General features: G+C 44.5%; 1 protein-coding gene across 5 annotated transcripts in view; it reads right to left on the reverse strand.

The window, feature by feature from the left end:
• Window positions 1-5,133: 5,133 nt before the first annotated feature.
• ZNF423 (zinc finger protein 423) overlaps window positions 5,134-23,535 on the reverse strand; it is a 282,147-nt gene continuing 263,745 nt past the window's right edge. For all 5 annotated transcript variants that reach the window (XM_063167747.1, XM_063167745.1, XM_063167746.1 and 2 more), the window contains one exon: window positions 5,134-5,768. In XM_063167747.1, the coding sequence (XP_063023817.1) occupies window positions 5,739-5,768 (30 nt within the window). In that variant the 3' untranslated portion in view covers window positions 5,134-5,738. The remainder of the gene's footprint in view (window positions 5,769-23,535) is intronic.

A 23,535-nucleotide genomic window follows, 5' to 3' on the forward strand; every position in this document is an offset into this window, starting at 1 on the left:
CCGCGGGCAAGGGCAGGGCCGGCCGAGCGGGGCCCGACGAGGGGCAGCGCCGCACAGGGCCGGCCCCGGCCCCCTCAGGAAACGCTTCCCTTTTTCCCGCCGCAAAGGGCAATCTCTGATGGCCGAACTGAGCTGGCTCTCGGGGCAGCGCACACCGCGCTCCTCTGGAGCTGCCTGAAAGGCGATCAGTCAATGTCTTGTCTCTCTCTCAGGGTGCTCCGTGTTTCTCATTTGGACACCTCCTGTCTCCCTCTGTCGCCTAATCTGCCAAGATGCTGCTTGGTGCTCCTTTTTGTCAGGAAAGTAACAATAATTCACAAATACACAGATCAAAAGGCATATTCTTCCACTTGCAGGAGAGGGCCTTCACAGTTGTTAGGACAGCAGCAATGTAATAAAAACAGACAAAACTAAGAACAAAGCATTTCACAAGGGGCAAAAATGAGAAAAAAAAGGAAAAAGACAAAGCAATGAAGAGCACACCATGCTCCTATCGGCTCCAAAGCCCCGTGGCTGCGGCAGCTCCCACCATCTGGGTTTCTGTGGCCGTACATGCATTGGGCCCTCACGCTCACAGCCAGGACAACACTCGCAGGGGCCGTTCTTGCCTGGCTGATCCCTGACAGCATTCCACAGGGACACAGCACCTCTGCCCAACCTAGATTGTGCTTCTGGAGGAGAGGGGATTGCAGAAACCTCCCTGCTTTAGGGTGTGAGCCAAAACACAGATATCACTTATGCAGAACAGAGGAAAAATCTTCACTGTTCATACCAGAGAGTGATTTACACACTAAAAGCCTGATAAACACACCAAACCCCGTCTACTCTTAGACATTGGTCAGACAAAGTAACTTGTACACTTTGGACATGCAATGTGCAGATTTACAAGGCAGAATTTTCATTAACTCCACTGGGAGGCCAGTCAGGTTGTGGAGGAACATGCCCCTTGGCTCCCTGACTTTTCCCTGCTTCGTGGGTGATCTTGCCCAGTCCACTCCAAGATGTTCAGCACAAAGTGATCAGTCACCCACTCTCTCAAATGGTCCTCAAACATCTTTTGTCTGCCTTTCTTCTGGGAGGCAATTGGCTAACCATTGCTTTTTCCAAGATTTTGAGGCACCAGACTGGAGGTGGTGATCCTTACTGAAGGTGATGGATCAGAAAAGAACATACAGAAGCATCAAGTAGAACACAAATGTGTAAAGCTTACTTCTTGACTAAGTATCTCCATGTGTTTTGGATGTGTCTGTTTGTAGTGAAACTAAATGCAAAGATCATTCAGTGCATGAGGGCTGGTAGAGTAGACTGCTACAAATACAAGTCCTTTGTTAATCTAGTGTTTATATGAATTTATATTTCAGTATTTTTCTAAACATGAAGATATTAAACTGTATGACATTTCATTACAGATTTAGAATTATTCATTATCTCCAACACTGCACTGGTCCTAATACCACTGGGATCATAAAGTGACATTTTGCCTAAAGCCCATCCTCAGCCAGAATTTCAGCAATTCTGGTTTGCACTGTAAGTGATCCACGTTGCCCACACCTTGAACAGCCTGTGCCAGCCCCTGTCTACACCACCACACAGGAGCTGCAAGTTACACAGATAGGCAGGGAAACATCCAGGGATTATGAAAAGGCTCTCCAGCCTGTTTTCAATGTGTCATAGCTATTGAAATATAGCTGCCTTTGGAGCCCAACATTTCTGACTGTTTTCCAAATGCCCCTTCAGCAGCACTTCTTGGCCACTAAGAAAAAGGGGGTGAAACCTCAGGCATGTACCAGAAGCTGTGATATTATCTTCTTTCTACCTGCAGTTAGGCTCTGTTTTCCCTAGGAGCTTTTAACGGATACAGGAACTATATACTACCCTGGCAAAGCACTCCCTGGTGTGATTGCAACTATGGCAGCAAAGCTGTTTTGTACCAGTGCAGGGCTGCTCTGCTCCTACTCCCCTGTGGCACCAGCAGCACAGGAAACACCAGACAAAGGCCCCACGTTGTGCTGCAGAGCTCTGCCCCCCAGAGCCCTGCCTGGCAAGGTTCCAGGCTCTCAAAAACAGAGACAGACACCAGCCCTGCACCCTGGCATAGGCTAAGGATCACCTCTGTGAGCTGTAGGTGTCCAGTGTGACACAGATACAGCTCCATGGCAGGAACAGAAAAGTGGGCAGCTCTCCCTCTGCTTCTTTGCAGTAGCTTTCACTCCCACAACCGAAACTGGATTTTTTTGGCCCCTAAGAAAGCAGTTATCAAGGCAGCACCATTCCTTACCATGTAATGATGACTGTTCATATTGGCCTGGTTATCTCAAAAATAGCACAAAATAACCCAGTAGATTCATGGCAAGCCTTCTGCACATTCCCCCATATTGTCTTAGGAAAGAAATATATTTAAGAAGTGGCATTGATCCTTTGGTGTTCAAATACTACCAAAACACTAGAAGAGCAGAAGAGAACCACAGCTATTTTTCCCAGATGTGGGGGCACAGTCCAGCCCCTTTCTCCAACCTGACTTGGGCTGCTCATGAGTGAGGCTCAGATGCCAAAAGAGATGAAGAAGATGGAGGAGGACCCCAGCCCTCACTCAGCCTCTTACCTGTCACAGCACATTTTGCTGTTGAGACAGCCACAACACAGAGTATCACCACACAATAGCAGAAGGCTTTGAGCACTCACCTATCCAGAGTAACACCATGCCACCTCAGAAGGCTGCAAGCATCTGCCCTGCTTATTCTTTAGCCCATCCTTTTATCCCCTCCTGTTGATGCATTGCACCTGTGTGTCCTTCATTGCTAATGCCCTGCACCTGTGTGCCCCTCACTGTCAATGCCCTGCCCCTGTGTGCCCCTCACTGTCCATGCCCTGCCCCTGTGTGCCCTCTGCTCCCTTTGGTGGTTTCTCAGTGCCCCTGGGCACTCCATGGCTCATTGCTGTCAGTGCTGCTCACCTGCTGCTCACAGCTGCAGCTCATTGGGGATGAGGCTGGGCCAGCCCCAGTCCCAATTACCACAAGCTGGGTACCTACAGTTGCCTTTCAAAGGCCGGGTGGAAAACCAAACTATCCTTTCACTCTGACCCTGCCCATGGCATGGTCAGGGTTTGGGATATGTGAAACATGAGCTTAAGCACTGCTTGGCACAGCTGGGCTGAGCAGGTTCCCAGCACCCTAACCCATGCCCACATTCCCACTAACATGGGGAATATATGCAGTTCCAAACAGGATCCCCACGTGGGGAGCTCCCCATCTCAGCACAGTGACTGTGCACCTCCTTTTAACTACTCAGCAGGGAGATGCTCAGACAAAGGCATGAGCTTCAGTACAGCACTACTAAAGCAGCTCCCTGAGCTGCATGGAAACATCAGTTCAGCTCTTGGGATTCACAATGCAGTACCTTTTCCTGAAGGTAGAAACCTACGTCTTTTTCATTTCTGAAGGCTTGCCAAGAAGTGATCCAGCATAATTTCAAACCAGTGTCAGGCAAAAAGCCTCCTTTTTCAATATCTGCATTGTAAGAACCTGCTACCTTTCTTTGGCATGGAGAAGATGGCACATGAGTACTTTCCATAGCAGCTGCTGTACATTCCCAGGTTTTCTTGCAAAGGCATGAAAGTCTGTGAGTCTGTGCTGCAGGACACTTTTCCATTTCTCATCTTAAAGCAATAAAATTGAGTTAGGAACATCCTTCTATTATGAACAGGAATAATGAATTGGTGATTTCATTAACTAATTTTTCAGCCCATAAACATCTGTTCTGTGGTTTAGAGAGAAATAATTGGGTTGAAAGTTAATGCTCTTCTCTAGAAATAGATCATTTCAGTGTGATTTTGATGAAGAAACATTGAGCTAAGAATAATCTAGATGCAAACAGAACTGTCCTCTTTGGAATTAAGAAAAGTCATTCCTAGTTTTGCTATATTAGGGTTCGTAAATTTATCACAAGCCACATTTGAGCCTAAACTCTGACTGTCCATTCTAGCAATGTTATTTCAGCAGAATAAAAACCATCAATCATTTGTCTCAAACAGGACATTATTTTTTTTGTTTGGGGAAAAATGTAACTTTTCTTAAGTTAGGACTGCTTTGGTGCTTCCTGCTGTAAGGATGACCCTACTTGAGTTGTGCCTGAAGTTGTGCTTCGATTGTAGCCTTCCCGTACTGTTCTGAAGGAACCGTGTCTGTGCAACAGCACTGTCAACATCAACAGGGATCTAAATTGTTGAAAACATGGGCTGCAGCATCAACAAGCTATGCCACCCTTGCACTTGTAAAAAAGCTCACTATATAAACTAATTTAGGCATTGACTATATGTCCATGAAAACATATTTCCTACAAAATATCACTTACATGCTCCAAGCCCAGACATGGCCCAATGACAACAAGTTGTGCTTTAGTTCAGTGCAGCCATTTTGAAAGGTTCTGACTGTGCATGTTCCCATGCCAGTCTTGCAAAGCCTTGTACTTTGTGGGAATGGGTAACCACATCATTTCAGCTGTCACAACTGCTGAATATTTATGATGATTATGATTCACTCAAGCTGGAGACACCAGGAGAACTACATCTTTCTAACTTTCCAGAGGTGTCCATGGTCCTTACAATGACTGTTTCCCTGACCTCCTTACCATAAGATAAGTTAAAAAAGAGTAAAAGAAAGCCTGGCAATTGGCTCTGTTGGCACTTACACAGAGCTACAATACCTGGAGGTCTGGGGTGGGTAAAATATCCTACCACAGTCTGCAAGGCCTGATCCAATATCTGCGCATTTGTATACAATGCAGAAACTATTTTTTTTGTATTAAAACAAAGAAGCACAGAAATATTGGCAAGGCAGCTATAGGTCTGGTTCTTCTATTCTTGCTGAAAATTTTAAAATATTAATGAGCATTATAAGCTAGCAATACCTTTTCATAGTACATGTTCTTACCTCACGTCAACCTACCGTGGAGCCAGGGAGGCACATCCAGAAGCAAACACAATACCAGACACAGAACCATGGCTTTTGCTTTCACTCCTCCTGGGCTGCAGAGTGCTCTGTGCCATCAGGTGAGTGATCACTGAGATTCAGCCACCCCAGAAGCAGCAGCAATGCAGGGGGCACTGACAGACAGACAAGCTCTGACGCTAATCTCATGTATTCCCTTTATTGAACTGTACTAGTTATTGCAATCAGATTAAGTCACATTTATAAAGCAGACCATCCAGTTGCACTGAAACCGATTATATTCATTACATAGTTTTAATCACTGTCCGGTGAACTGGCAAATCCAATCAAAGCATTAGTCTTTAATTAAAAAATTAAAAAGAAATATTCAGACAATAGCCAAGCAATCACATCACAATGCACAGTTACCTAAAATTGCAATTAAAAAGCAGTTAACAAAAAAGAAAAAAATCACACCTAATCTTTAACTATCAATATAATACAAGAAGCAACAAAGGGCAACAGCATCAAAGCAGATTTATCTAACACTATAAATTCAGTCAGAAGCAGAAGCTCTAAAGTACACTAGCTGAAGCAGGACAATAAAAAATACTGAGCATGGAATACTTTTAATCTCTTCCATTAATATTCATTTCCAGCTGCTTATAATAGCAGCGCCTCATGGCCAAATCATTAGAGTTTTACATCTGGGTTGCAAATGACACTTTGATTGGATGTAATGTTCAAATGGTCCTCCCCACTGTGCCACCGTCAAGTCTTCTGCAGAGAGGTGTCCTGTAGTGCCAGTGGCTCACTGTGCGTGCTGGCTCAATGTGTGGTTCTGGAAAGACGAAAAAAGGAGACATGCATGAGGGGCAGAATAATAGAAAGCATGCCCATACCCTCCCACTCAGTACCATTTATGCAGAGCTCAACATAAAAGCTTCTCAATTATTACAAAACAAAATGCAATAAAGAAAAAGTACTCATAAGTAACAGCTGCCAATATGACATATTTGCTTTGTTCTGACAGATCTGTTAATGCTGGCATGAACTTAGAAAAAAAATGCTACAAACCAAGTATAGTCATGAAGGTTTCCTTTTTTTTTTTTTGCTTCTTTCAATACATATAAAGAAAATGGTAACTTCATGGGCAAAAAAACTGCCTTTAGGGATTCCCTTACTGTAACAATTAAAAAAATAAAAATCTGAATCGTGAGGGAACCCTTGCCATATTTTACTCTTTTATTTTCACTCGTACCGGGTGCAAGCACTGGCAGCAAGAGACACCAGATTGTGACACACACTTCTCAGTCCAAGAAATACTTCGGCAATAACAGCTGAACCGCCAGCTCAGGCACCAGGGTAATATTCCCAGCAGAAAAAAGGCTGGACATGTAACCCAGAAGTTAAATCTCTTTAAAGAATGTACTTTTCTCTATACATTTCTTTCAGCAGTTTAGAGTCTCTTTTGTTCCCTTTTTTCCTTTTGGTAGATTTGTAATAGCCTCAATGTCATCACAGTATCTCACATCAGAGGATGCTGACCTGTCTTGCCATTTTGTGTAGGAGCCAATAAATCCTGGATCCAACCTCAGAAGCGTATTTTTAGAGCAGTACCGATTCACCCACATTTTGTGTTCTGACAAAACCCCAGTCTTACACATAAGCCTAGCTTTATTTGTATGATTATCCAATTATTTGAGAACTAGAGAAGTGGTTCATGGTGAGGTTTTCTTGAGCTGAGTCCCTAGCATCCCCAAATATAAAAATTCATTTGTGCTATTTCAAGCCTAAGCAATTTCCCTAGTCTCCATCTGCCTAATATCAGAGCCGGGCAAGTCCGCCAGCTTGAAGAATAAGTTTTTAAACACAAAATGAATTTTGAATCTAATTATTTATTTACAGTGATGAAGCTTTAAAATAAAGTAAGATATTTTAACTTTTCATAAATCATCTGGTCCTTCTACGCTATTCCACAGCTGATCACATCGTGATCAGGATAAAAGAGCAATCATGCGCTTTTACATGCTTTATCCAGAGATGACATCTCCCTGATGGAGATCGCCCGTGGAAGGAGCTGGTAGGCGGCGGGCGGTGCGGGCCGGCGGCGGTGACCCCGTTTGCGGCAGAGCGGAGCGGCTTGGCCCGCTTGTGGCACTCCCAGGCCGTGACCGCCAGGTGTCACAAGCGCTGCTGAGCTCCGAGCCACGGCCGGAGCTCCGAACCACCGCCGGAGCTCCGAACCACGGCCGCAGCTCCCGAACCACGGCCGGAGCTCCGAACCACGGCCGGAGCTCCCGAGCCACGGCCGGAGCTCTGAACCACGGCCGGAGCCCCGAACCACGGCCGGAGCTCCGAACCACGGCCGGAGCTCCCGAACCACCGCCGGAGCTCCGAACCACGGCCGGAGCTCCGAACCACGGCCGGAGCTCCGAACCACGGCCGCAGCTCCCGAACCACGGCCGCAGCTCCCGAACCACCGCCGGAGCTCCGAACCACGGCCGGAGCTCCGAACCACGGCCGGAGCTCCGAACCACGGCCGCAGCTCCCGAACCACGGCCGCAGCTCCCGAACCACCGCCGGAGCTCCGAACCACGGCCGGAGCTCCGAACCACGGCCGGAGCTCCGAACCACGGCCGCAGCTCCCGAACCACGGCCGCAGCTCCCGAACCACGGCCGCAGCTCCCGAACCACCGCCGGAGCTCCCGAACCACCGCCGGAGCTCCGAACCACGGCCGGAGCTCCGAACCACGGCCGGAGCTCCGAACCACGGCCGGAGCTCCGAACCACGGCCGCAGCTCCCGAACCACGGCCGCAGCTCCCGAACCACGGCCGCAGCTCCCGAACCACGGCCGCAGCTCCCGAACCACGGCCGCAGCTCCCGAACCACCGCCGGAGCTCCCGGGCGGCGGGAGCGGGGCAGCAGCACGGATGGAGCCCCTGCGAACGAAATCCCAGCTGGGAAATCATAAAGTCCCTGGTCAGCATAGCACCGGCCCTCTCAGACACCCCTGACACTGAATATGCAGAACCACAAATCAGAAATTAGCGAATTGACGGCTGGAACTGCTTTGCTTTTAGACAATTTAACACCACCAAACACAAAATTCAATACATTTTTCCTTTGATATACATGGAAATTTTCCTGGCCTTAAGAAGGAGTGACCTTTGCAGTGCTGGGTGTTATTCTCAAGTCTAACAATGACTTTATGGAGGAGGATGGATGGAGCCCTGCACACACAATAGCAGCACTGACAAGAAGCTTGCCCACTAAACCTAGCTGGGGAAGCATGGAAATGTGAAAGAATACACAGGCTCCTCTGTGCTCACACACTCCTCAGCATTTTAACAATGGCCATTCCTTGTGCACTTCATTGCGGTTCTATTTTTAGGTCATCCTGAATATCAATAAAAAACCCAAAAGGTTTACCATCTTCAAATTGAAAGAAGGGCTATTCGTGGTAGACAAATCCATACTTAGTTAGGCAGTGTCATTTAAAAGATAATGCACAATCAGCACTGGATGCATGACGCACAGCCTACAGTCAGGGAACATGATTTCAAACTTGTGTGGCTGCTGCATTGATTACACCAGGCAGGTCAATAAAGGAATGGTATGTGGCTCTAAATCTGATAATGAAGCTTTCATTGGGAGCCCTCCCTCCTCAAACATCAGCTAATAACATGTTCTGAACATTCCCAATACAAGAAATACACTGGGTTTGGGATCAGAATTTGTCAAAGGAACAAACAGATTGTACTCAAATACTGCAGCCATTTAGAGATGGGTCAGGCAGGAGCTGAGAAATCAGCTGTGCCATAGGGCTAGGAGTTATTAAATGACATTTTTCACATGCAAATCTTTATTTTTTCTTAGTATCTTAGGAATGTACCATTTATTCCCCAGGTATGCATTAATGACAATCAATATGCTGGCTAGTGCCTGGACCATGCAGTTAATAGATAGAGCCAGGTTTTACACAGAGCCTCACAAACAGGTCTGTAATGCCTATGGACACGATGCCTGTGTGCTCTGCATCCTTCCCCTGCCTTTCTGAGCACATCCTGCTCAAGCCACTGCACAAATGCCAAGTCCTGCACACCCAGGCACCAGTGAACACTGGGTGAAGGCTAAATAACCACTACTGTGTGTGTTTGAAAGTACCATGAGAACCTCTCTGTATCCTCTGCAACCCATATAGGTTTCTCACATACTAAAATGTATTTCAAAACATGCCTTCCAAAAAACTTGTCTCCTATTACTAGTAATTGTAATTTCTTATCTTCTTGCTTCTACTCCTTGTGCCCTGAGCATCTGCAGCTCATTAGAATTGTGCTTTGTAGATGTCAGAAAGCATCTCATCCATTCAGGGCTTATGTCTCTTCTCTCACATGTGTGTTTGCTAGATTTGATCCATGGTTTTTCAAGTACCTTTGTTAGGCACTTTTTTGTGTGCCCAGACACAGAAAATTCTCTTGGCTGATCAGACTTTTGGAGTAATTGAAAATCAAGTATTAAGAATGCCCTGTGCACAGGAACAGTTTTGACCCCAGTGGAGCTACTGGGCTGTTCCAAGCAGCAGAAGGAAATCATAAAGACCAGAAGGAAGCAAGTGCTTGGAAACATGTGATACTACAGGAGTGCTGCAACCTAAGCAGCCTAAGGAAACTTCACCCACCTTTCCAGCAGGAGGGTGGGCTGGCTGAAAACAGCTCAGGTGTGATTTTTCAACTCCAGAAATTATAGTTAAAAATAAAAAAGCTTAATGGTGGTTTCCAGAGGAAAACAGAGCATCCACAAAAATGCAGGCCCTCCAGGAACACTCCTGTGTGTGTGCACATGCCTAGCAGCTCCAAGGCCATCCATACACGTGCCCGTCTGGGGCCAGCAGGAGGCACGACATCATTTGGAAGCTGAACAGGAAAAATGGTTCTTCCCAGCTCCTGTTAGACCCCCTGGTTTCTGCACAGCTCACAGCTGATACCCCACTGAATACATCATTCTGAGACATTATTGCAGCTGGAAAACTCTACAGCAGCACTAAGTCACCTGTCAAGATCAAGTAAGTCACAGCTTATTTATAGGATAAGGTTGGAAAATCTCTTCTTTTCTTAATAATCATGCAAAATGGATAGCAATTCCATTAGCTATGTCAGTGGGAAAAATACAACTACCCCAAGTCTCGGGGCTGTTGCAGTGTTTAAGTGGAATTTTCTACTGGCTGCACAATCCTCAAATGAACCATTTATGGAAGTGTCTGTGATCAAGGAACTGGCTGATGGGTTTTGCAGGAAATAAAAAGATTTCAAAGAATGGTTAATTATTGTCCATGTAGATATTGATTGTTCTCCAGATCTTCCCTGGAGACACCCCCTGCCTGTCCTCTGGATGCAGATCAAGCCATTTGTGCAGGACATCCACAATGAATATTTCTCTGTTTTTTTACATGCATGAATATGAAAACACTGGCATGACAATCTCCATTTTCAGAGCTCTGTGTCAAGAAGGAAAGGCTTGAAAGATGATCACTTACAACAGTTCAAAGAACTCTTACAAGCTATATAAAGATCGAGAGAAAAAACACACAAAAAGCAGCACATGATGGAGCGAAGCTCCAAGCCAGGCAGTCAAGCTGGGAATCTCCCACCCTGCAACAACACTCACTGCCAACAAGTCACAGGTGTACTACACAGGAGCAGGTGAAAAAAATAAAATGCAACTGTGAGGGGTGTGATAATGGTTTGGGGCCATAACACATCCAGTCTACAGTGCCATTGTGCATCTGTTATGGATTTAGACATTTTCTATCAGCCATTTACAAATACACTGTCTATGTGCATGAGCACATACCCCTAAAAGACCATATGTTATAGCAAGGTTAAGAAATGGCCTAACAAGGCTGGTGATACCCCACCCCCAGGTAAAATTCATAAGCTTTCTGCAGTGTTACACAGAGACTGGGACTCTGATGACAGGCTACAAAGCCTCTTCCCCCTTCCAAATGCCACTGAAATGAACAGAAACCATTCCTAAAATAATTTCAATAACAATTATGGAGATAATAGATTCATGTTACAATTGGCCAACATGAAAATGAACTGGTAATTAGCCATTGGGTGATCATTAATCCAAATATTTTTTCCTCAGGGTGTGGGGGGGCCTCCAGACCCAGGTAAGAGCCCAGATAGTTTCTTTCTGCCTCTCCCCACCTCTGTTCAGGCTTCTATCACCCCTTCACTGTCGGATCCTAAGCCCAGAGATTGGGGTCATGGCTGGGAACCACTGGGTCTGTGTGTCTCCTCCTCCCCATTCCCTCTCCTTTTCCCTTTACTGAGCAGGGAAACAAGAGAAGTGATGCCTCCACTGACTGCCAACATGCACAGCTTGCCAGACAAAAACTAAACCTCAGATTCAGGCATTGACTTGAAGCAAAGGTTTGTCTCACATTTGAACATATATATAAAAAAAGACACAACAAAACCTCCAAATTGCTACAAACAGAAGCTAGAGTGTCTAAATATTTATGAAATACCATCTGCATCAATCTTTTTTCAGTGTTTTGCATCTTTTGAATTCATACTGGTCCAAAAATAAATCTCTCAGCTGTTATTGCTCATTACATATCCATAAGCATACACATGTATGTGCACAGGTACTATTTCCCTTTAACAGCAATCCATAAAGATAAAAATCTTTATGCGTTGACTTTATAAAAGGATTACTTTAGGCAGAGGACACAAGATGACCTGTGCTTTAACCATTGGAGATTATGCTCTCTACAGAAAGCTGTGAGCCTTAAATTGGTGCTGCTCTAATCCTAAACTGGAGAGGCATTCAAGGGATGCCATGACCCAGAAGAGCAAGAAGGGGAAAAAAAAATTTAAAAAAAAGTCACACTGAAGGAGGAGGGTGGGAAAGGAAAGAGAAAGTGAAAAAGAAAGAAAGGAGAGCAAGCTTGCTTTACAGGGTAAAGTGTTTATTTTTAATTTTAATTTCTGGTTTCTACTTTCCCTTTCCTATCAGACTCTAAAGAAAAATCACCTTTGCACCCCCTTGCAGTTTGTATGTGCTTATTTTTAGAACTGTTTGACAATTATCCAAGGGTCTAAGACTAACAGATGGCCTGTCTTAAAGCCTCATATGTTCACTAGTTTGCACTTCTGACAAACAGTAAATGTACTCAAGAGTGTGCCATAAACAGGGCTGAATGAATACTCAGAACACAATTTAGTTAATACACTTCATTAAAACTGATAGTGGTAACCAATGTTTCCCATAAAACCAGGTGTTAATTGCCCTTCCAGTTGTTTCAGGTAACTTATGCAGTGACATTTATATGTTTAGATCATAGTTTTTCAGGCAGCACAATATTACTTCTTTCCTTTCCCTTGGTATTTCACCCACTACATAAAATGCTTGTAACAAGTGAACTCCAAGTTATCATGGTATGCAATAAAAAAAAAAATTGTCAGGCAAGACAGGTTCACATGTCCCTTCTTTATTTGAAGGGTCCCTTGAAATGGAGGTAGAGGCAAACGAAAGGTGGCACATCCTTTGTGAAAGGCACCGGCTGCCTGTGTTACGGCTGCCTTCATCTCTGAGCATCTGATAACTTGCCATTCGTCAGTCAGTCCCTGTGTCAGCACACTTTGAGATGGCACTTCAACAAATGCAGGTAGAAAGCTGTCCTTTGCAAGTTATTGAACCAGGGAAAAAAAAATCATTTTGAGTGTCTAAGAAAATATGCCTGGAGGTTTGGTGTCTGCTGAAAAGCGAAGTTGCCCGTTTCCAATGGAAATAGCTGCCTCTGAGTTACTCTGATGCTTGCACGTGATTACTCCAGGGGTAAATGCACCTTTCACTGGTGCTGGGACACACAAACACTCATCCACTCATCTGTGCCGGGACTGAGCCTCTCCAGGGGTTTCTGTACCCACCAGGGAGGATGAGGAGCCTCCCTCAGTGCCTGCTCACCTGAGGGACCCCCTCAGCCCTCCAGAAACCCGCCCGGCTCCTCCAGTGCTCAGGACCCGGCACCTCATCTGCCGTCCAAGGGAAGGTTGGGAATTCATAACATTTACAGTGGGGCAAAGCTGTTCCACACGTGACTGCCTGGATGCTGATGCCTTTTCTCAGTCACTCTTTTTCCTCCACAGCTGCAGGTGTGGGTGTGCAGGGCTGGCCGAGCCCCGTGTCCTGCCCAGCCTCAGTGTGCTCCTGACCACACTGCTTCTGCCCATTTCAACCCATTCTTGGATTTTGATAGGCGTTTCTCAGTTATTCTGGTTTGAAAAATTACCTTTCTATACAAATACCTTTCTTAGAGTTATTTTTCCCAGTGCCAGCTTCCTCATATCCACTAAGAATTACTAGACGATTTATGAATTTAATTTCTCTTCTAATTCAGATTGTTTAGTCCTAATCAGACTTGGAAAACTCACCTAACATGCCTTCCCCTTTCCACTTGAGACTAATAATTTTGTATCATCAGTCTTCTAGATCTGCCATCTCTATTCTTCTCTAAAACTCAGAAGAAACCTAGTTGAGCCTAATGCAAGTGAACTCCAAGCACAGCCTAAGCCTGGCATAGCCTCCTGTATTCTATTAAATGCCTCACCAATAGTCTCTATGTTTCTTTCAAAAACACTGGGTAAAATACTGAAGCACAAAAGCAAACTGAAGCCTTTGGGAAAATCTCCTTACCACAGCACTTTGGAAATAAAAAACACTGAGGAATACATTATTAAGAGATAACCAGAGTCTTCTGTTAGAGAAACTAGCTGTAAACACACCGTGATTCACTGAGGCACCCAATGAAAACAAGGAGCTAATAATACCTGTCCTGAGGGACCACACGCTCCTGAGAATTTCACTCAGAAATGCAAATTTATCAGCATCCTTGTAGTCTCCAGTATGCCATGCACAAGATCAAAAATAAGCCGAGGGAAGAACCTTACACTTCCTAAATATAAAGTGAGAGGGACAAATTACTGTTGTCAGAAGCGCATGAAACCATAATACTTTTAGAATACCTTCACTCCTTCCTCAGCCCCACTGTTACTCCCTGACTGGATTCCAGAGCCATTTCTGATCCCAAGAGCAGAAAATGGTTTGCAGGATTTTTTTGCTCCGCTGACAGTGGTGCTGCTTTCACCTGGGCTTGGTCAGTCCATGTTTTCCTGGGAAGCTGGTCCCACAGCCACTGGGGTCACAGCCACCCCTGCTCCTCCATGATGTGTCACAAACCCAGCATGCCTGCGCCCAGCTTTGAAGTGACCCTCCAAAGCTGTCCTTGACTGTTTTCAAACCTCAGCTTCAGTAACCAGAGAAAGCATCTCCTGCCCACAGGGACACTCCTTTGCCCCTGCTACACCAAAAACCCCAATGCACACCCCAGTGCTGACCTGTTTTCAATCTACTTACAGGTCCTACTCAGGGAAGCAATGTTTCAAAACAATTTTCAAGAGGTAAACCATTTTACAGGAATCTTTCTTAGGTTTTCCTCTAAAAGCATGAAATTGTTGATTTCTTAGAAACCAATCCAAATCTGATCTCATTAATCCCTCCTTGATCTAAGGTAAATCATATTGCATAAGCCAGTTAATTGTTCACTTCTGTGAGGGCTGGAATCATCATTGTGGAACATGGTGTGACTCCTCTAAACACCAAATGATTTCCTGATTGGGTCTTTATTACAGGACATGGGGAAAATACTTAGAGCAAAAGTGAAACACTTTACACAACACCTTTAAAAGTTAGAATGCATAGTGCAAAGCTTCACTGAGGAACTCTTTCCATGGGAATATAAATCAACAAAAGCCAGGAAATTGAACATAAAACTTGCTCTGCTGCTCTCTGGTATGGCAAGGGTCACTGAACATCTGATTACTTTTTGTTGTTTTTCCCCTTGGCACCAGCTAGGTATTCCTGGTATTAAGGACAGGTATATTGTTATATATCTGTCTTAACTGTGAATTTTAATGCAAATTAACAAGGGCAGGTCTCACATTCATAACTTAGGCAACATCCTCCACTGAATGATGGGAGCTGCAGCTGATCCAAGTTCCTTGGGCTAAATAAGCAAGTGTGGACAGCCAGACTTGACACAAGCAGCACCTGCCTGCAGTAGGACCACAGCCCTTTGACCACTCATTCCTTTAAGAAGCAGCAACTAAGTAAAATTCCCTCTAATGGAATACTGATCTGACAAATTGTATTGCCTTGTGTTATGGATACACTTTTCTTAGGGGCAGATAAATATTCCTGTCACATGGCCCCCACACACTGCTGGCGCTGACAAAACAGCTGGTCAGCGACCTGTTGCCTTGGACATAATGGTTGTTATTGCTGGTTTCTAATTTCAAAAGGGGAATAAAAATCCTCCAATGCAAGTAGCTCTGCTATAAAATAGCAAGGCCATAGTTACAGAAGTGCTTTACATGCTGCCCCATTAGTGTAGATGCTACCAGCAGAGCAGAAATCTGCAGACAGACCTGTGCTTTGCCCACTGCCACAAGGAATTAACCCTGGAGGAGCTGGAGTGTGAAAGAGCCATGCCCAATTTGTTCTTGTAAGTAAAAGAGGGGACAAAACATCACCAACATGAGCCTTTTCCTCAAAGACATCACAAGACAGACCAGGAAGGCAGCATTGCTATGGTATGTGTGCAAAACAACTGGGTTAAATGGGATTCTCCAGCCATTGCTACTCCATTACAACAGTGTCACTGGTCTCAGGAAGATCTGCTTTTTAAACAGCAAGATGCCACATCTTAAACAATCCTGATTTCATGCAAAGACTAAGAGCATGTGCCAGCCCCAAAGGAGGAGGACACATTTTTCAGAAGTAAATATGTTTTAAACAACCTCACTGCTCCTTTTGGAGACACAATAATGTAACACACAGATGACAGATATGCCATACACAGCCAAACCTCAATGCCCATGGCAATTTATTCAGGTTTAACTGTGCAGCAGAAACAAATGAGGAGGCTGGGTAGTCAGGCAGGAGCTCTCCCCCAGGGCTGGCACAGTGTGGGCACTGCTTTGGCCATTCCTGCTTGGTGCAAAGCCAAGGCAATGGGGGTGTGGGGACAGGCTCTGCATGGAGGTGACCTCTGGGTGTCCATACTGCCTTCCCAGGATGTGGCACACAAGACACACAGCACACTCTGCAGTGCATCAGCTCGAGCACAGCTGAGTGATAAGCTCAGGACTGCTGCTGCCAAATCTGGTCTGGCTCATGCAGAGCTGGGGTGACAGAGCCTCGCTGAACCCAAGCTGACCTTGCACAGAGCCATGAGCTGTCTCTACACTGATCCCATCAGCACATACCATCTCACTCTATCATCCAGATTTTTCCAACAAAGCCCCATCACCTCACTGAGGATAGACAGTTCAGTATCTCATAAGTTATTCCATTAACATGAAGGGAACATTGGTGATTACTGCCCGGGTCGGGTCATTGCACACATGCACCCAAACCTGCATCAAACACTCCCACCCCTTCTCATTTTACATAAGCAGAACAGGCACAACATGAAAAGAAGCTGTATTCTGAATTGGTTTTTCCTTTCTCCTCTGGTCAAAGGGAGGTATAAAACTACTCTCAAAATACAATGTTAAAGCAGGGTATAATTAGGCAAACAACAGTATATGACTGAATGTACTTCTCTGGTAGGAACAACAGAAGAAGCAAACAGCAAGGCTGTTCCAGGCTTGTTTCCAGATCCCTGGGCTGGACTGAGAATACTGACAGCCTTCCTGACAGCAGCATGGAGGCGCAGGCAGTGACAGCCCTATACACACAGCCAGGGGCAGAAAAGCCAGTAGACCACTGACTTTCTAACAATTCCTTATCCTTTTGCTGTTCTCAGACCCAATCTTTTTCCTGGCCACTCATCATGCTTGCTCCATGTATCTGACCTCACAGAAGAATGAGAACAGGTAAGGCAGGGAGGAATTAATAGGAGTTTCTCTTACAGTCTTTAAAATCCTCCTGGGAAAATTGGCCCTTGGGATGGGGTCACAGGGCAGGACCCCTATCCTCAGCTCTCTGCAGCAGCCAGGGCTGCTGCTCCTGCTGCCTTCCACTGGCTGAGGAGATAAACCCTAGGATTACACCCTAAATCTCTTACTCTGGAAATCAGGGGTACACACAAGGGCTTTTAAATTTCTTCATGAAATTATTTTTCAAATTCCTTCTAAGCAGTAAAAGTGATGGGGCCTCCACCAGCACCACAGCAGTAGGAAACAGCAGTACAGTATCACTCCAGGATTTCCTGTCTGGAGTCTAAGCTTCACATCTGAAATACAGCACACACACAACATTTGTATGACAGAGGAAACACAAGACGCTTGCCACACATTTATTATCTTCCTGGGGAAATGATATAGAGGACAAAAGAGACTATATTTACTCCCTTCCCAGCTGCTTTTACAATCTAATAATTTATTTCTCCTGGACATAAATTTCAGATTTAAACGAAATCCCTGAAACCTAAAGATGCCACATGGTAGAGGCTAGGGCAGTATTTCTTTCTGTTTTGGAGATGGAGTGCTTAATGCATTGCTCAGTTAACCAGAAGCCTTAAAATTTAGTGGGGCGGGGGTGGAAAGAGACAAGCAATTAGACTGTGGCAGACCCTAGATGCAAATACAGGTGACTGTGATTACTACCTTGATACACAGAGTTAAAAATATCTGGTTATTGAAAATTATTTTCTCAGTCCACAGGGGTTTATCTAGGTTTAGGCTGAGATGTTTATTTTTTCTGCAGCAGCTGTACTGGGGATTCTTTTACAACATTTTCCTTACACAGAAGCTATATATCATTCATATTTCTGAAAGCCAAGGCGATTTCTATGATGTAAGAAATCTCTGCAATTAGAAACAAACATATCTTTTTTCCAAAAAATAAAATGAATCTCCAAACCCTTCAAGGCAACAACTAAGATAGCAGTGCTCTTAGGGCAAATGTAAAATTCCAGGGCATAAATTCATGCTAACTGCTACAAATATATCCATCTGTTCACAGACTAACTAGTGACTGAAACTGATGAGTCCATTGAAATGTAATTTTTGAGTCCACTAGCGTCTGTTCTCTTCTAGTAATAAAGTAAATGCTTTTCAATAACTCTGCTGCTTTTCAATGCCAATTTCCATTTAAGGAGGCTCAGGTTCTCTCTAAAAAAAACCCTAAAATTAAAATAGCAAATGCCTTTTCTTTCCAAAGGTCAAACTCAGCTTTTAAAGAACATGCAACATTTCTGCAAGGCAGAGAGGACAAAACTCCAATCAGATAAATGGGCTGTGTAATGATTGAGAACCACGGCTGCCTCAGGTTTCTGAATGGGCTGTAGCATAGAATTTGGCACAGACTGATGTTGAAGCTTATATCTCTTTTACTGCAGACAAGAAATTCACTGAAATATATAAATAATGAATGTGGCTGGGGATCTCTGCTGGTACTACTGCTGGTTCTGCAAGATGCAGGAGCAGAAACACACTGCTCCATGTTTTTGTTATTAGGGAATCCTTGTTCTCCAACAATAAACACAGAATATTTTATCTGAAATGGCTTTTGCAGCACATCCAATATAAGTTTCAGCTCTCTAGAAGTGCCAGCAAATTGCAGAAAGATAAGTTACAAAGACGTACCTAATTTGCTGTGATGAATTGTGTGCATGCTTCAGTGATCAAAACTGCAGCTGAGACCTATTATATTTAATGATCTAGACATTTCTTGTGAAAACACTCAGGCATATACTGTTATGTCTGGACAAGCATCCCCACTTCAGTCTTTCTAAGCAAACGAAGAGACTGAACTTTTAAAAGGATGCTGTACAGCACCCTCGATGAGCTCCTTAAAACTGAGGCTGATCAAGCCCCAGTATTTTCTTTAAATAATGCTTATACTCTGCCCTTTCCAGTGCAGCATCCCTCTTGCTTTGAAAAACAGTCAGTTCCTCTGGATGCTAGCGACACTTACAGGAGGCAACGGAGCTAGTCTATGCTCAGACCCCAAACTATGCTCCACAGCAGCCACTACAGCAGGGGAAAATCAAAGGGGCTGGATCAGACATCTCTTCCCACCAGCAAAGAAAATCTCTGACGAGACATTTCAGAGAGAAAACAAAAGGAAAAATGAATTATTTGTCTACATGTTACACAAGCGTTCTGTTTCTATTTTTAAGGGCTCTGCCCTGCTTACAAAGGCACGTGCTACCCAGCGCGGCAGGGCCAGGCAGGGGTGGCCGCTTGTGCTGTCCCTGAGGACACTGCTCCTGCACAGCCAGCTGTGCCATGGCCACGCTCACAGCCCCTGTGCTCACAGCTTATGGCCCCTGTGCTCCAGCCTCTCCACGCAGCAGCAGGAAGCAGGGCTTCCTACCACCCTCCTGTGGGGACAGGGATGTCACCTTGTGAACACGTGAAGGTCTTTGGAATAAAAGCTCTGAGGTTTCCAGGCTTTATGTCTGGCTCCTCCAAAATTGTCCAGCATGGAACAGGGTATATTATTCAACCTTGCCTTTCCAAATTTACAAAACAGGAAAAAAAAAAAAAAACTCAGAAAATGTGCTGATAAACTTAATTCATTCATGGTTATAAGAACTACAGACATCTGCAGAGAAAATCCACAAAATTTTCTTGCTATACACATCCAAGAGCTCATGCTCTCCCTCCCTGGTCAGTCTGAACCTCTTTCTATCATTCATTGTTCAACAAACCACAGCAAAACATAAACATATGCTTTTGACTCTAGAAATACGGATTTCAAAGTGCTGAAATTTTCATTCAGCTGAGGAGCTGCTAAATACTATCACAATGGTAATTTGTGATAGTGCGGTAAAGAATGAAGAAAAGGTATTTGTTAATTGTTGACATAACAAAATTAATTTTCCATCCCTAAACTTTTTCTCATCTCTCCTGTGAGCTCTGATGCAATGTTACTGACTGGCACTGCTGAAATGCCAACTTGCATTTCTCATCCTTAATTTCTCTCTAAATGTCATTAGTAATTGTTATTGCCAGACCAGAGAGTGCAATCTGGTCTTTCTGAAAGAAAATCCATTTCTCATTTCTTCTCCTGTGCTTCCTCCTTTTGGTCAGGATGGATGTTTAACACAGCCCGTGTGCTCTGCTGCCATGAGGAGGGGAATGCATTAATGGATCTGGAAGTACAACATTCCTGCTTTATTTATTTACATATAGTATGCCTGGATCCTTATGAATATCAAATTGTATATTCAGAAGGGTCTTCAAAGCACATCTTTCACAAACACTAACAAGTCTTAATTGAATAAAGCTAACAAGTAGGCGAAAGGAACACCCTTTAATGTGTGCATACAGACTCCTCTCTGGATGCTTCCATAATTTATCCTTTCTGGTGGGCAGCAATGCTGTCAAATATAAAAGCATATTATATGATTTTCCTCTCTTTTAGTCACATGGAAAACAAATTTCTTTTGTGAGATATGTAAACTAGTCTAGCTTTGTTCTGGATTAATGTGTCACCCTCATTGCCTCAAAAAGTAAAAGTGTTTTCCACCACTAAGAGGGGAGGTAAGCTTGTACACCTGTGTGCAAAGGAAAACCTGCCAGTGCAAAAGGCTGGCTCCTTGCATATCACTATGTATTGAGCCAGAGTTGTGTACAGTTATGTGCAGCACCTACAAAATTTGGTCTCTAGTACTCAGAGGCAAATAGCACCTTGGCACATTGAGTCACTTTCAGGGAGGATTCTGTGTCACAACAGACCTTTAACAGATCTCCCCATAATCACCACATCTTACACTTCCACATCTCCATTATATTTTGTAAGGTATATAAAGGAATTCATTCAAAACTAAGCTGCATTTCCCTACCCATTAACTAAAGGCATCTTATCTCAAAATAAATAGACATTTGAACATTTCCAGCCAGGAACTGTGCTTTCAATAAGCACAATTGATGCATATACATTGTCTCTTGGCGGCTTACACTCCTGCCCATCTGTTGGGATGGCATGGTGCCTGCGCAAAAGTTGGTTGGACCCTTGCCCTAGGGCATAGATGACAGGCAACGACGGGTTTAGCTGGGCAGCCTGAGCAGCAGCTCCAAGTGCCATCTCTGCTGGAGGAAGCCCCGTGTGTGTGCCAGCCCTGCCACATTGCAGCGACATGCCTCCTTACACTTGATCACACATGTTGACACTTGGGTGCGCTTAAGTGCATTAATGGCTAAAACGATGCCTTTCACCTGGCTCCCTGCTCTTTCCTCCACTCTGCACGGCTGCTGGGTTTTCTGCACATGTTAATGTGAAGTTGTGTGCACTTTGCTAGCCAGGGCCAGCCACAGAATGGCCCTAACGTTTAAGAAGTGAAGGAGGGGTTTTTGTTATGGGCCGTGCTGCTCCAGTGCCAGACATATCTTCATCTCAGGTGAGAGATCTTTGTGCCTCTCACTGAAGAGACCTCAGACAGGATAAAGATGCAGGGCAATTCAAGCTTTCTGCACCCTCCTTTGTTGCAGCAGAGGTGGCCACACAAAGAGGCCACGTGGCCTGGATTCCATTACTGTCCCAGCAGCCCCAGCAAACACCTCCTGCCTGTGTGCAGGGGAGAAGGTGCTGCCTGACAAACCACACAGGAGTGTGTGAGCATGAGCAGCCCCTGCTCTTACGTTGACCTCTGTGGATGTCAGGCCCAGGAAATCTCTGGCATTCCCTGCACAGAGCCCCAGCTGCAGCTGCTGCACACCCAGCACCAGCCCCACATAGTCTGCAATGGATTTTCTTAGCTTTGGTCCTTACCAGAGCCTATTCCTAACTCTAAAGTTTCAAACAGCCATATATTCCTCCTCCTCCTCCTCTGAATTTAAACACACACATTGAAAACCAGAGACCTTATAGGTAAAAACTGTTCCCTACTGTGAAAACAGATCACAGATAAAACTTGTGGTTTTGCAGTCCATAAAGAACGTTCAGGCAGGCAGACTCAACATGATGGGTATGTGCCTACAGCACTTTTAATTTTTAATTATTGTTAGTTATAATTATCTGACTGTGTCTGAATGAAACCCAGCAATATGGCTGGAATAGATTTTGGTAGTCTTGTAATTTATTAGCTTTGTAACTACTAATAATTAAAATTTAACAATACTCCAAGCACCACAGCAACATTTTTTTAAGAAACGCTAGCCAAATCTGCTAGGATAACTGACTAGTCATTTTCACAATTTTAAAGAATGGATGACATTAAAAAAATTTAAAGATTAAAAAATAAAAGTATAAAAGAAGGAGAAATAGCTAACAGGTTTTTAAAAGGCTATTAAAATACAAAATGCAAAGATAAAAATCTGTTTTAAAAGAAAAAAAAAGGATGTTGCTTGCAGAAAATTTATTCCACATATGATTTTGTGTGTGCTTTCTGTGAAATTTAAAAAGATATTGTGGTATGTTTTACTAAGAAGCACTTGGTGTTTGCCATCTAACCCACACTAAGTCCTGAAATACACCAAGTTACATCAAATGAAAGCACTGCCTTGAGATAGAGCCACATTTCAGGTCCCATTTGTCCTGCCATCCACACACTCTCAAGGAGAAACATTTTCTGCAACTTCCTCAAGACACCATGGAATTGTCTTTCTCTCACTGCCTGAATGTTCACTGGGGCACAGAAGCACTGAGATTCTGCACTGCTGCAAGCACAAGGCTGGTTGAAAGAAAAATTTTACTTCTACTTAAGTAAGTGTTCTTATGCCCCCAGAAAGTAGCTAAAGTCCATTTTTCAAATAGAAGCTGGAGATATGGCTGGGTACAGACTCAAAATTGCTGGAGTCTTTCTTCAGTGCTCCAGTGGTGGTGAAGGGAGCCCTTGGACACAGCCCTGCAGACTCGCCTGCAGGCAGGTGGATCACAGCCAAGCCAGGGGGCTCTGGTTCCCCTCTGTGCCTCAGGGACACTGCTGCACCCAGATGGCCCCAGGGACCACTGGCATGAGCAGCTGCACATGTGGCTCCCCACTGCCCCCTCCCAGGGAGGCCAGCACAGGCACAGAGCAGCTCCCGTGTGTGCCCCACTGGGTCACATCAGAGCACAGGGCAGCTCGCTGTGCTGTCCCCTCACCTGGGCAGGTCACAGCCCTCGGTGTCCTCACAGCCCTGTGGTCTGATGTGGCACATCTAACATCAAGCTGATATTAAAAGCAGAGTTAAAAAGAGAAAACCTGCTTAGGGCTTGATCTGCTGTAATCAGCAGAAAGAATCCCAAGGACTTTGATGTGGACCAAATCAAGCCCCTGGAGGACATTCATGGTAAATCATTATTAATATAATGAGTGCAATTTCTGTGCAGCAGCTCATTCCTGTTTATGGATATATGAAAATTGCCAGCTTTTCACATGAAATAAAAAGAGAGGGGAGACAGACCACAGTGCTAGCCAATGAGCCATAGTAGTTCCTTTTGATATGTGTACTTTTAAAAAACTGGGCATTTCAAATGACAGCACATTCCTCCAGTGAAACTCTCTTAATTTAGTGGTTTGACATATCTCCAAATCTGAGCAGAAAAGAAAGCCCTTTATTCATATCAGGCAATAAAACACCTGAACACCTGTGCTAGGAAC

The sequence above is a fragment of the Melospiza melodia genome, chromosome 13 (genome assembly GCF_035770615.1).
Source record: "Melospiza melodia melodia isolate bMelMel2 chromosome 13, bMelMel2.pri, whole genome shotgun sequence".
Classification (NCBI taxonomy): Eukaryota; Metazoa; Chordata; class Aves; order Passeriformes; family Passerellidae; genus Melospiza; species Melospiza melodia.